Source organism: Anarhichas minor, unplaced genomic scaffold (assembly GCF_050575085.1).
Source record: "Anarhichas minor isolate MPS153535 unplaced genomic scaffold, ASM5057508v1 ptg000011l, whole genome shotgun sequence".
NCBI classification, from domain to species: Eukaryota; Metazoa; Chordata; class Actinopteri; order Perciformes; family Anarhichadidae; genus Anarhichas; species Anarhichas minor.
The window spans coordinates 12,816,291-12,830,760 of NW_027466457.1; the positions used below are offsets into that span (position 1 = coordinate 12,816,291).

General features: G+C 39.5%; 1 protein-coding gene across 1 annotated transcript; it reads right to left on the minus strand.

The window, feature by feature from the left end:
• Positions 1-10,735: 10,735 nt before the first annotated feature.
• lingo1a (leucine rich repeat and Ig domain containing 1a) lies at positions 10,736-12,589 on the minus strand. Its single transcript, XM_076089985.1, has one exon. The coding sequence runs from the start codon at positions 12,581-12,583 to the stop codon at positions 10,736-10,738; it is 1,848 nt and encodes a 615-aa protein (XP_075946100.1). The 5' UTR covers positions 12,584-12,589.
• Positions 12,590-14,470: the final 1,881 nt, after the last annotated feature.

Genomic DNA, 14,470 nt, shown 5'->3' on the forward strand with positions numbered 1-14,470 from the left:
ACTAGGTGTATTTCTGAGCTTCACAATAAGGTGCAACAGATGCAAGACACAACCTGCTGTAGCCATTCCAAATGTCTCTGCACAACACATGTGCACTATCCAAGTGCATGGGAAAGGTTGCCACAAGCTATTGTTATTATGAAATATATTTTTTCTTTTTTTAAAGGGTTGTTCAAATATCTGAAAACAGTTTTTTCCATCATAACCTGTGGAGACGGAAGTGTATTTTGAAAAGACCGTATGCAGTTTGGGCCGAAATCGGCAAGTATTGCAGGCTGTCACATGAAAACGCAAGGAAAATAAACGGGTAACGTTTTGTATGATACCATACGAACCGTTGTATGAGGATACGTTGCTGAGCTATAGAGAGACTGTGGCTCCACACACACACCTGCCTCGTGGTTAGTACTAGCTTACATAAGCACACTTCATATTTTTATTTCACGGGAAAAAAGTAGATTTTGATATGAAAATACAAAGAAAGAATGCTCTGTAATGTTTTTTTTAAATAACTGGTCCTGGCGATCTGTCAATCTGTGAAACCATGAACATCTGAATCTGACACTGACTGCAGTAAGAGGTCCTCTCCCTTACAGAGCTCATGAACATTGATCTCTCTGGTACAGCACAACCATTCCTGGCACAGGCTGTATACAGTATCCATGGAAACAAGAAAATATAACCTGGCAGGGCTGAAGAGGGACCCTGGCACAAAAGAAGGGTTGTCGAGTTTACTGGCCGGAAACAAAGCAAACAGAGTTGACACTTCCAACTCAAAAACAGCAATATGACTTAATTCAAGTTAATTAAGTGAAGCCTTGGACCTCACAAGTGACACACAGAATGCCTCATTGTCCAGGAGGCTAACATAATAATGGTGCTATTAGCCGGCCCATATAGCACCGATATGAGTGGTGATAATGTGAAGAAATCCCCCCCCCCATAGAGCACAATCTTGCCTAGTGCTCCTAAAACTGAGACCAGGGTTTTTTGGAAACAAAAAGAATAAAACCCTATATTTTACAAAACTCCAAGACATTGGCACTCAAACTAAATTAAATAAAATCTTCAATTCCCACTCAAGTCACACTGTCTGTAACCTAGAGGAAATCCTGCCAAATAGCTGTACTATTTAAAACATGAGCTGTTGCAGTAAGTCACATGTCCTTGTTTATCACCCCATTGGCTTCCAGGGGTGCTTGTAATGCCTTATTTGATACAGTGAGAAGCTTAAGCGGCCACCTAGTGATAAAATGAAAATTGGGGACCGCCTTTATTTGAAACGTGGCACAAGCATGGCAGTTAACTCAACAATTTGGAAGCTTTAAAGCTGCCCACCTGCACAAAATATATCCTTTTTTATAGAGCACTTGGCTGCATGCTGCTCTCGTGTTTTTTTTTTTTCTTCGTGTTTGTAATCTGTATCCTCACTGCATCATTTTTTTTCCAGGAATTATCTTTGGCTTCGCTTCTGCTGCACCATTTACACACAAATACCTTGCACATATTACTGCATCAGCGCTTTTTTAGTTGTTTTTTTTACTATGACTCAATCTGCTCCTCTTTCTTAAGCCATAGTGTAACAACACACCTGTTTTTCACTGTAGTCTGAAGAGTAGCAAGCTCTCAGCCTATGCCGCTTTCAGAGAAACCGCTGGTTTCAGAGATCATAGAGCTTCGAGTCTCTCTTTAATGTTTCAAAATAGTTCAAAATGGTAAAATCACCCCAGGAGCACTTGGTGTCTGCAGAAAGATGTGTCACAGATCCTGTCAGAACAAGGGACATGGGATAACAGAGTCTTCCTCTCTGAATCGTACCATTGTTCCAGATTGCCGAGTCTGAGATGAGCAACCACGAGGTATAAATTCAGATGTGTTGTCTCAAGGGCAACGTTGTGCGGCTCAGACTCCCAGTAAAAGCAGTTCACATCCTTAACAGGGTCAAAAGTTACATCTCTGCAACATGCAGAACCAACCTGCCGGAGCTGCTTTTGTGTTTCCTTTGAAACCTCAATTCAGGTTGTACTGTCTGGTATGTAAATGAACCTTTCGGTATTGGCTGTCCATGTACTTTGACTGTAAAGTTAAGAGAACATGTTATCTTGCTCTTTTGCAACCCAACTGTTCTTTGAATAGGCTTTACTTTCCATAGTCGATGCAGTTTAGATTCATTGTACATTTCATTTTTGCTGGATTTAATTTAATACCGTTTGCAAAAACACAAACCTTATTCACGCCTTGTTGGTCGCTTGCCAAAGATCTGAATGTTTACTTGTTAGAATTGTGTATTTTGTCATTTTACTCTTCCTTCATCATCGTTTTTTTCTTTATTTTTATAAACCATTGAAACAGAGATTGAATAAAATCAGTAGTACATGTTCTGTCCTATTCATGGTCAGCGTATAAAGTATTGTATTTGTCCTGTATTGTAGACATCCTGGCACTCTTGCAATGAGGGCCGGTTGCTAATTGATGATTGGTGTTATTTTCTAACGCAGGTAATGAGGTTATGCCAAAAAATCTTGTCAGCCTTTAAAATTCTACAGGGATGAAAATATTCTAGATGCAGAGTTATTCAGCTTGTTTTGTATCCAAATTCTGCTCAAATTTACAAAGCACTCTAACCCATTGTTAGAGTGCTTTTATTACGATGATATGGCCAGCATGCAGCCAACAATTGGCTGCATGCTGGCCATCTCATAGTAATGACTACTAGATAGCAGTTCTTCCCTTTAAAGCTCATGCTGAGGCAATAACTGAAAACCATTGGATGGTTAATTTGTAGAAATGCGAAAGCTCAGTAGACCATCTGGCTTTGGATAATGAATATACCTTGAGCAAGATACATAAGCGTTGGTATTGATGTTGTTTTGATACGATAAAGTAATCCTACAGTCAAGCAATGGTTGAAAGTCAGGGGGGAAAAAGGAAGTACTCTGTATCATTTTATAAGACAACTGATCTCAAGGGCTCTCCTCTGCGCTGTAATGTGAGAGAAACAGGATTTTCTCACCCTCATCTTTCTCCTTGTGACTCCTTTTAAATAATTGAAAGCTGAGCAAAGCCGGGCAATTCCGTCCCATTGAATGATATAAAATTCTTCTGTGGGCTCCTGCAGTGAGACTGTTGAAAAAGCCAAAACAGCTTAGATTCGTAATATCTCTATGTGGGGTCTTGCCATTGTTGTGTTGCTCATCCTCGGGGCTTTGCAAAGAGAAAGTCATTTCTGAGGCATTCAACTGGTTTCTGACATCTGCACTATTTTACTCCGAGGGATTTGGTTCTCAACTGGAATGATCACAGTCCCTTTTGTGTTGTTCAGCTCGTCTCCATTGGAACATTAGGATATCAATTGATCTGCTGAATTTACCCCGTCGTGCAGTTATTACCTCTATGAAAGATTAGTAACTGCCTCAGGAAATTGCTGGATGCCATGAAGCACACTCCATATAATGACATATAATAATTATGGTGTTGGCAAATGTAAGTGATTTTAAACACGTCTGTACTTTTTGAGAACAGCCTGCAATTAACATCAGTCAATATGGAGTACTTTCACTTCTATTTGAACAACTGTTATATGCACATCTAATATAAGGAGCACAGTTGATTATAATGGTGACATCATTTTTAATAAATTAATGTGACTTTGATTAGGCACAGCTGTGTTTTAGGAATTATTTATTTCTGGAATTCGAGCCGTCAGAGATTCAAAAATGTTTTCAGTTACAGTAAAAATACTTTGAATGCTGTTAAATTCTCTCAATTACATATTTGTTTAGATTAGTACATGTTAGTAGGGTGACTCTCTCAGCCTGAGTTTTGATCCCAGTCCCCTCGGGACCAATGGATCTTCATTGAGCAGTGACCATGATTGTCCGACATCACTAAGACGGCCTTGATTATTGCTCGTCTTGACTTCTCTGCAACACACACGGGAAGGTTACTTATGGAACATCCAAGTGAGTCAATATCTTAAATTGATTAGTGAGCTGCTAAAGAGACTAAACCTTTAGTGTTGGGGGCCTGGGAATTAAATAGCTTTGAGGTATAGCAAAGAATTCTACACATTTCCATCATGACAAGTCAATTTTATTTTATAGCCCAATATCTCCAATATTGTACAGGATCTGCTTGTCTTGGATGTATAACACATATTAGGTTTATTATAAAAATTGACTTACGGCCAAACTAGCCCAATACCCACCTCTTGCACATTTGTTCTCTTTGCCATTGCGATTATGAAATTTAAAGGGGCACTCCGCTGAATTGGTCAATTCTGATTGAATTTGACTGTGACAAGTGACATCACCAAGGTATCTCGGCTTTGGTTTGGTTTGGTTTGGAGTCATGCAAACTGCGTTGCAAACTGGGGCATTGAGTTTGAAAAATGTGAGGTTTTACCGGGAAGGGAGAGGGGTAACAAAAATGCCATTAAGCTGCATTATGGTATTTAGGATCAGCCCTGTAGCCTACATAATTAAGTTTCCGCTAAACTGAATTCTCAATTACTGTTGGAGGGAAATGTTTTTAGTCCTAAACATGTGGTGAATGTTGTTAATTGAAGCAAAACAAAAACTTTAGGCAACCAAACCACTTGGCTAGGTTTAGTAAAAACACAATTGTTTGGTTTTAAAATAAGTAAGTTTCTTATGTTATTTAAGTTACGGATGTAAATTGATATAAATTAATGTTGACTTTTGGTTTTACACGGGACATCATTGTTGCATATGAGGAACCTTTAACATCACTGAGATAACATGATGGTAATGCTTCTGGAAAATCTGCCCAGACAGACCAAAGCACGATATCAGAAGGGAGATGGAGAAAATAATAAAAAATGAAACCCATACTCACCTGCAGATGTCTTGAAACAATGCTGACAAATGGGAACAGCAGCCTGGCTGTGCTGTTTTCATCAGATCCCATCGTCTAGCTCGCCATGGCACCTGCGTCAGCTGCCCCATTGAATTTCAGAAGCCCGCTGTCCTTGAGGCAAGTAGGCAGAAGCCAAATTGTTTGCACACTGGTTAGCCACTTCAAGGTGAAGCAACAACTGAGCTCTCAATTATTTCACACTGGCATATTCAGGCCTTACACAGGGGGATTGGAAGTAGAACAGAATTATGGAATGGTTTGCCCCCTTACTTCCTCACCTCCTTACCTTGATAATTACATCTGCCTCCTAAAGTGAGCCCAAATTATAGGTTCAGTATTGACATTTGCCAGCAGTGAGTCGGTTTTAGCAGGCTGCCAAAAAGATGGTTTTAATAGCAGACAGATGCAGTCTTTTGGCTGTCACATTTTTTCGAATTGGGAACTCATGACTCTTTCATGGGGTTGTTAAATAAATAAGGAGGGTAGATTGAGTTGCCTACAGAGACGTGGACTGTGGCATATGGCCCAGGCAAAAATGGGCCTCAACAGATCGCCTTTTTGGACGCCATCCTGGCGCGTGCTCGATAGCCACGAGCCGGCCAAGACAGAAAAACAATAGCAAAGCAGTCAAAAGCGAGTAACAGAGGGGAGTCAGGTGGCTTTTTTTTTTTTAGCAGCAGGGCTCAGGGAGGTGTTTATTGACTATGCAGAAGTGCCTGCTTAACATCAAAGCAACCGCTAAATCCCCTCATGGGAACCACACCAGACATAAACCCCTGAACCCAGCAGGATCAAAGACTAACCCACTATTCAACTTAAAGCACATTAAATAAAAATGAATATTCTGAATATTACGTCACGAATATAAATAGACAACCCACCACCTGGAAACCATCCTTTGTGCAGATCATATGGTAATCATGGATATTTTGAGAAAATGTATTGGGAGTTGAAAACCTGTTTTTGGTGGGAAGTCAAGTTTTTAATATTCTTGAAACACTAAAGTAGTGTGCAATTGTCACATTCATATATTTGCACGTGATGTTAAAATTCAGCACATGCTATACTATATGGTCGTTGGCACATTCTATAGTTAGTTATTCAAAAACAGGTATGCAGATGCGTTTCAAAAATAAAATTGAGATTCAACATTTTTCACTTCATTAAGTTCATGTTTATATCTATTTTCGTGGTTACTGTAGAATCTGGTGTGCTAGTGAGGGTCTTGTTGTAAACAGTCAGTCAGTTTCACTCAGGTATGATCAAATAAGTCGAGCAGTGTCCCGGCTAACGGTGATATAAAGCAGGCTTGCTGCTGTCTGGCTCGTAGCCTCTTAACTTTATCATTCAGTCAGTGGATGCCGGTAACAAAATAAAGTGTCAGGCTCACTTTGCCAACAGTCCTGAAGAGAGAATGTCAGTTAACAGTTTCCAGAAACAGACACATTCCTGCTCACTTCTGAAAGGATGTTGCTGCTTTGATTTTGACTTTCACTGAAACAAGACCAGACACTCCCACTGTGTTTTGTGTGTCCACTCTCCTTCGAATAGCTGCAAATTACTCAGCCTCGGGGATTTGTCAAAAGCAGGAACTAGTGATGGTCTGGTATGTGAACATTAAAGCTGAAATACTGGACGAGATGTTTGTTTTAAATCAAATCCCTATGAATGGATGAGTGTGAGAAACACAAAATGCAGGAGATACTCTACTCCATGTCAGGTTGCAGCAGTCTTGTCCACTGTCTGATTGACAACGACAAACACTGTTGAACTTCAGTTTTACTATCCATCCATTTTCATTTTTTACTAAATATTTTTGACAAAGTACAAGTGACAATTTGAGCAATAAAGTGTTATCAGTGCTGAAACAAGTGTGATGTTAGAATTCATATTTTGTATTAAAACATCAAGTAACTTACATCATCACTGTTTCCTAAAAATATTTTTGGGGCAAAGTTATAGAACGTTTTTTCACCGAAGCCTTTGTGTTGAGTAAGTGAGATCATCTGGCATTTTAAAATCTATTTATTTAATCCTCCCTCCCTTTGGCTCATGGACAGCACATGAAGTACTTAGCTTGAGATGACTGAAAAGGCAAATTATGTAATGTTCAAGTAAATGGCAACTTGCAAAATCATTATTTGCCAAAATATTTCTCAAAATAATAAAAATAATTTATTTTTAATATTTGAATATGCTGCCGTCCAGTGACATATTGTGCTATTCAGGATTCAGTGATTGCGTTGGCCATCCATGTAGAAATAAATGTGTGTGATAAGTGATTTAACTAATTAATTATTTCTAAGAAGAAGCCGTTGTCTGACATCATACAACAAAGGAAGCGCACATTTTATATTATTATATTAGCCTGTATTTAATCAAAATGATACATACTATTATGTAGTAAAATGTACAAATCCTTGTCAAAATATATCCCAATGTTATTAGTTATCTGGTTACTGTAAACAATATCAGAAAGTTATCTTCTCTGCAAAAACGTTATTTGGGAAAACATAATAAATAGGTCACGGTCAGCCATGTTTTTTGTTTTCCACTGTTTTTGCGTTGTGAACCTGGAACGCTTGGAAGTTGACAATACAACTGGGGAAATTCCAACCTCGGAGTTGTCTGGAACGCAGCATTAGATATAGTAGGTATGATGTGGAATCATAGACCTAAACAAGGGCTTTGATATAGATAAAGTACGGATTAGAAACAGCCTGCCTGCCATGAGTTTTTATTCCACATCAAAACACAAATCTCAAAAGACTTTCTTTTTATTTTAGGCATCTGATGCTTCTATTGTGTGACAGGCACCGCCAAGAGAAAATTCATATTTCTATTTGCCTACACATGCAGTGTTTCCCAAATGCCATTAAGCACATTGATTTGGATTAGCGCAAGGAACACCCAGAAGTATGTCTGTGTTTTTATACTCAGCTTAGGAGCGGTGACTTGTCGCGCAGTGTCAGAATCCATCAGCCTGTTCCTGACCTAGAAATTTAAGCACATATCTAATATCTGAGGAATGAATACAATGGATGTTTCCATTACTCCCCAAGGCTTTTGAGACCTCAAGAATAGCTTCTCTTCTCTTCTATTCTGCCTGTCTGTTTTCAAGTCAGAAGATAAATGAGCATGCTTTGATACAGCTTGCTGGGAAAAAGGAACATCAAAAGTCCCCATGGAGCCCTAAGCAAGGAAGCAAGGATGTGGAATAAAAAGGAATGGGACGGAGATCCAAACGTAATGCAGAGCGGCACCATGTTTTATTAAACTAGGCTGTCCTACTCATATCCCTGGTCATTTCCCATAACCTTCAAAGGGTAACCTAATTTGCTCATGTTTCGCTAACAGACACCCCAAAATAAAATTATTGTTCAATGTTAGTTACGTTTTTGTTTGATTTTTAAGTTCACTAACTAATTACTTTACCAATATTATCTCTTTTAAAGATTAACAATGTGCAGCATAAATGAATAATACTTAGTAATGGTGCTTTAATTAATGCTTAGAAGCCATACAAGTGAATGAGTGAATTATCAATGACTTGAAAACAAGTAATTAGCCTTGAAACATATGATATTAAATTACCTTGCAGCCTGAATCATCATTTAATGAGGTATTCATAGAAGAGGTATTCAAAGAAGTCTGTACCACTACTTAAAAATCAAGATAAGACCATCATATGTTTAAAAAAGTCCATAGATTGTTTAATACAACATACCATATTCTCAACAATTCAACATCAACGAAACTTTGTTAATAAAAAAAAAAAAATCTGCATATTACCTTTATTGCACAGAACAATTTGAATGTATTTTCCATAGATTTCTTTTTTTAGTATCTTTTATTTTTATTTATTTTTTTTTTAGTAAAAAGTTGGCTTGGACTACATGTTCAATAGTCCAGGTTCAAAATAAAAAAAAAAGGAATAACAGGAACAAAAAAAAATACAGAATCCCGCGGTCACTCGGGATCAAAAAAGGCTAGGTACAGTAGCCACACTTTGAACAAAGAGAGCATTCATAATCAGCAAGAGGGAGAACCATGAGCCATATCCAGTGATTTTTTTTTTTTCCTTTATGCAAAACGGATTACACCAAAGCTGCTTCAGATTGCTCCATGGGTGAAACCATCTGTGTCACTCCAACCATCTGCATATTCTGTCCATACTTCCATCCCATTACTGTGTTGTTGTCTGTAATGTCATCCATCATCAATAGCTTAGCCTTTATCTTCACACACGTTTGCAAAGCCCAGCTGTCCACAGTGTGTACTTGAAAAGGAAAGTCTGTAACCTCAGATCTTATATGCAGGACCAACTGGGAGCGTACTATTCACAGTTCTTTTTCCCCTGACAAACATTGCACATTTCTGGGGAATAGCGGACCTGGAAATTATCCTGGAAAGTAGTATTTCCATGGCCTTTACGAGGGGAGCATCGGCATAAATAAATCTTTGATTCCATAAAACAATCAAGAAAAAAGAACCAACAATGAAATAAATTATTCTACAGCTTGAGGAGCACATTATATCCAAAAAACGTGAGCACCACAACTTTCATTCCTCACAATCATGTTAAGCACAAAATAATTCCATTACATAATAGTTTTGGAAATGCAATTTTAAAAGTCAGGGATAAACGCTTATACTGAAGTATCAAGGTACTAATGCCAACCAGTCTGTTGGATGGTAAAGCCGTAGGATAGATGCTGCATCTATTGTTAGTACGGAGCCCCATCATATCATCAACATCTCACATTTCCTTCTGTATCATGCCCTCAATCCATGTGTGTGCACTGTCTGGGTTACATCTAAAAATTAGGGATGAGTGACGCTGATACTGATATCATATACAGGGTGCAAAATGCTTTATTAGAGTATTTCCTCAATGCTTGAATCTGATATTAAGAGCCTCATTTAGCAACAGGATTTGCTGCTAGTTTCCAACACTAAATGTTGTTATATTTGTCTATTCAAACATCATTTTTAAAGTACAGTTGTGAGAATTGGTATCAATAGTAAAAGTTGCACGGATGTATTTGTATATTCCGCTTTTCACGTCACATAATGACCAATGTAAACTGCTTTAGATTACCCGTCATTGTACTTTCTTGGTCAAGACGGTGGCTATGAATTAGTAGTTGTGAAATTCAAATGAAGTTTTATATAGTATGTCACACAACAGTTTTGTATCCTCCATATTATAATTGTGCCATACTATGTTATGTATTTCTGCTTATTGCCTTTTCTTTTTAATCAGGTATTGTGACACAGATATATTGTACATTCGATGGTTTACAGAACAATCATCATTATAGGAAAGAAAACAGACCATATGTAGCACATAGTATAGTGATGATGACGTTCGAATGCATCAACTTTGTATAAATGTGCTCATCAACCCATATAAATCTTATTCATAACTTGACATCTAACCTTGGCAATAAAAAAAAGAACAAACACTAAATTAAAGATACAGACACAAAACAGCAATGGCCAAACTATGATCTGCCCCTCGCATTCCGGCTGTTTGAAGTGTTTTTCTTTTACGATATATTTTTCCCAGTATAAATCCACAGGAGTATGAACTGCTCATGACAAATTTGACTTTCAATTGATGCCCCCACAGGCCTTGTAGAAACCACCAATGCAGGGGATGTGCTTTCATTCCCTCTCACTTGTGAAAGTCAAGAACTGCCTTCCTCTCTAGTGCTTCAGTCAGGAAAAAATGTATTAGTCAATGTTAACAGACCAGGATCCACAGGTTTGTAAGGGGGGGGAAAGAAAATGTCTTCTTTTCCATTTGTCTTGCTTTTTTTTGTGTCCAAAATGTGTTAATTCCACAGCTCTGTTAAATCATTTTCATGTTAAACTTGCGAGGAGCATCCACTGTGCTGCTGTTCATGCCAGCGTCCGATTTCCGTGGCACATACTCAATCTCAATGTTGTGCTTGGTGTTGCCTTTACCTCTGCTCCAAAGGAAGAGCAGTACCAGGCAAAACAAGACGACACCAAGAAAAGAGATGAAGCCCATTGTGGTCGCAATGATCAACGTCTTTATATCAAAGGGGAAAGGAGCATTGGCTCTTGTACCGTTAGCACCAGTTTCTGAGGGCTGGTTGGAGATGAAGGCAAAGGTCTTGTTGGGCTGGTGTGGCCAGTCAGGCGAGTAGCTATGAATGTGCAGGTGAGCAAGGGAGGTGTCATTTCCTCCTGCGTTGCTAGCTATACACACATATGTACCATTGTCTTGAATCTGGGCATAGCGAACCTCAAGGGTGCCGTCTGGCAAGACAGAGAGCCTTCCAATTGTCTTGGTGGTGATAAACTTTTTCTGCGGGGACAGCCACATTATCACTGGGGCAGGATCTCCATCTGCTTGGCAAGCAAAATGAACAATGGCTCCCTCGTCAACAAATTTCTGCTGGGGTTTGCGATCTCTAATCCTAGACTTGCGACAAGTGAAGTAGTTTGGCTGCAGGACATCCGGGAAGTCTTTGAATTCTTTGCCTTGGACAAACTCAGGGGAGGCACAGGTAGGCTGCTGCCTGTTGAAGTTCAGTCTCCAGCGTCGCCGGAAAACCCATAACAGTCGGCAGTCACAGGCCAGGGGATTATCATACAAGGCAAGGGTTTCAAGGTTGCCAACTGAATGGAAAGCAGACTCCTCTAAAGTGCCAAGAGAGTTTCCAGACACATTAAGAATCTTCAGGTAGTTTAGACCACGGAAAGAGTAGGGCTCAATCATTGCCAGTCTGCCTCCTACCAGGTGAAATTCCTGCAGACGCAAAAGATCATGGAGCTTATTCCCCTCAATGGTATGGATAGGGTTATATGAAAGATTGAGAAAGCGCAAGTAAACCAAGTGCCGCAAGGCTACATAAGGAATTGTGGTCAGGTTGGCATTTGCAATGGTCAGGGAGGTGAGATTTAATCCATACAAGCAATTTGGGGTCATCGTATCCAGATACGGCCAATTGGCTATTTCCAACACTTTCAGCCGATAGAGCCTTTTGAAGGAATAATCCCGTATGACATTTATATTGAGGAGGCGCAGCCTGAGCGTGATCAAACTGTGGAGGTGGGTAAAAGCCTCTGTTGGAACAGAGGACAGGTTGCACTTCTCAAGACTCAGGTGCTCAAGGCTACTTAGGCCATGAAAAGCCCGGTGAGAGATGAAAACCAGGTCGTTATCACCCACCTCTAAAGATCGCAGGTTGTACAAATCCTGGAACATGTAGTCCAACAGGATGACAATCTTGTTCTCACTAATGTCCAGCTGTGTGAGATTGCTCAGGCCAGTAAAGACACCGAGCTGGATCAGCTTAAGCTTGTTGCTACGCAGACCCAATGTCCGCAAGCCGTAAAGGTTGTTGAACGCTCCAGGTTCAATAGTGGAGATCGTGTTTTCACTGAGCTCCAGGTGCTCGAGGTTGGGAAAGTTGGCAAACTCGTCTGGGTTGATGGTTCTGATGCGGTTCTTGCTGAGGTCCAGCAGTTTTGTTTCTGCAGGAATGCCCTCGGGAACTGTCATGAGCTTCTTGCGGTAGCACATCACAGAGCGCTCTTGAACATTACACTCGCAGCGGGATGGACAGCCTGTAGTAGAGCCAGACAGCACAGTGCCAAGCATCAGGATCAGAATGGGCTGCCAGCAAGTCACCAGGTAGCTGTGCCCAGTCGCTTCCCCGGCTGCCATCTTATCGGTTACCTATGGAGACACAGAGAAGAGGGAAAATATTTAGTTATAAGTGACACACCAATGATTTAGACTACCTTCCATTGCGTCAAATTTTTTTAGCTCTGAATTTCCTTCTTGTCAACAAAAAAAAGCCGATTGCGGAACATTAAAATATGTAAGCTCAAACATGGACAATAGGAGAAAATTCGAATTAAGTTGTATGACATGGTTTGACATCACTGAGCTATGGGCGGATATGCAAATATGCTCTGGTAAATTCAGCATCATATGTGGTAGAAGTGTAGCCCTGCAGTGTAAACTTATATTACAAATATATGAATCCCGCTGCAATATTCATGGCGCAGACTCGAGATGAATAGAGGTGGATAGTTACGAGGAATAAGGTATGTGCTTGCATAATTGAGAGTGCTGACAGTTTTGAATTCTGCATCGTGCACTATTCTGCACATGAGCTTCAAAGGGTATTTCAAATGCAAGTACCTGCTGTGAATGCACAGCATTCTACCACACCTATATGTGACATAGAGGAGGATCTTCATAAGAAAATCAAAGGCCAAATAATTACACTAATCTACATACATCTTGCACTATACACTCATTGTCTCTGCTGTCGAGTGCTCAACGCCATTTCCACTGCACACCTTCCAGATGATCAATCAGTCAATGCTATATGTCCGTGCTCCTGGTAAAGAATGAGGGGCGCAGCTTCAAGTGGAATTAGCAGTAATCCAATTTATGCTGTGTTACAGACAGATGCTAAACACTTATTTGTTCTAGTATAATAACCTCTTTTTTCATTCTTATTATTTTCATCCTACTTCTAACCTGAATCTGCTGCGTGAGTTTTAAAAAAAAAACAGTAGGGGGGTGGAGCAGCAGTAACGGCAGGATGCAATCAAAGACGGATGGTGGCAAGTGTGATGTATGTGCTGTGGCTGACACTCGACTCATGCAATCCTTTACGATAAAATACAGACCATACACCAACAGGGAATTGGATACAGAAAGATAAATACAGGGTTTTAGAGCAAAAAACAAACCATTTAATTCCAATGCCTTCTGTTAGCATGCCTCCAACCCTTCCACTAACAATGCAATTAATAATTGATTGTATCATGTTAGAATGTCCCGTTGTTTGCAAAGATCCATTATCGCGCAATTTACATTATAGAAGAAATTGAACATGGGAGCATTATTTATGCTATGATTTGTAGACGATGATTCTGAAATATTTTTTGGATGAGGGGTCCAGTAGTATAAGGTAGATTGATTTTAAGAGTTTTAATGATTCATTTGGCCATATATATATATATATATATATATTTTTTTTTTTTGTTAATCTGTCATAGTCTTGCCAGTTTCTTAAGATTTTCAACATTCAAGCACATGTAGTTGGATTGTAATTCCCTGACATGATGAAATGTGCAAGAAAAGAAAAAAACAGAAACTAAGTCCCTCACATCTATTTCACACTCACCAAGACATGTCTCTGGGGGACACCTGTCTACTTGTGAGGGCTGTTGTCACAATACGTAGAATTTTGCCAGTGGTACAGAGTTTCATCTCTTGCTCTAAATTTGCCTTTATAGTCGATTGCCACACATTGAGGATCCAAACGAGGTTTGTGAAGAAGGGTAGTGCACATGTTTGTGCTTCAGTTGATTTCATGGACCATATTACATGGGACAGATATAGAATGTAGAGTAAAGGGGAAACAAATCTGTGATATTATGGTTATATCATTGTTGACAGTTAATTATGGGGTGACATGTTACTACCATTGTGGTCACCACTAATAACTTTTTCCCACTAAACCCATGGACAAACGGACATCAGACTCATCAAAAGGGCGTTTATGGGTTAGATTTACTTCACTCAATTTCG

What these genes read in the sequence shown, in the direction of transcription:
- lingo1a (XM_076089985.1), bottom strand. Translation starts at nt 12,583, where the DNA reads ATGGCAGCCGGGGAAGCGACTGGGCACAGCTACCTGGTGACTTGCTGG.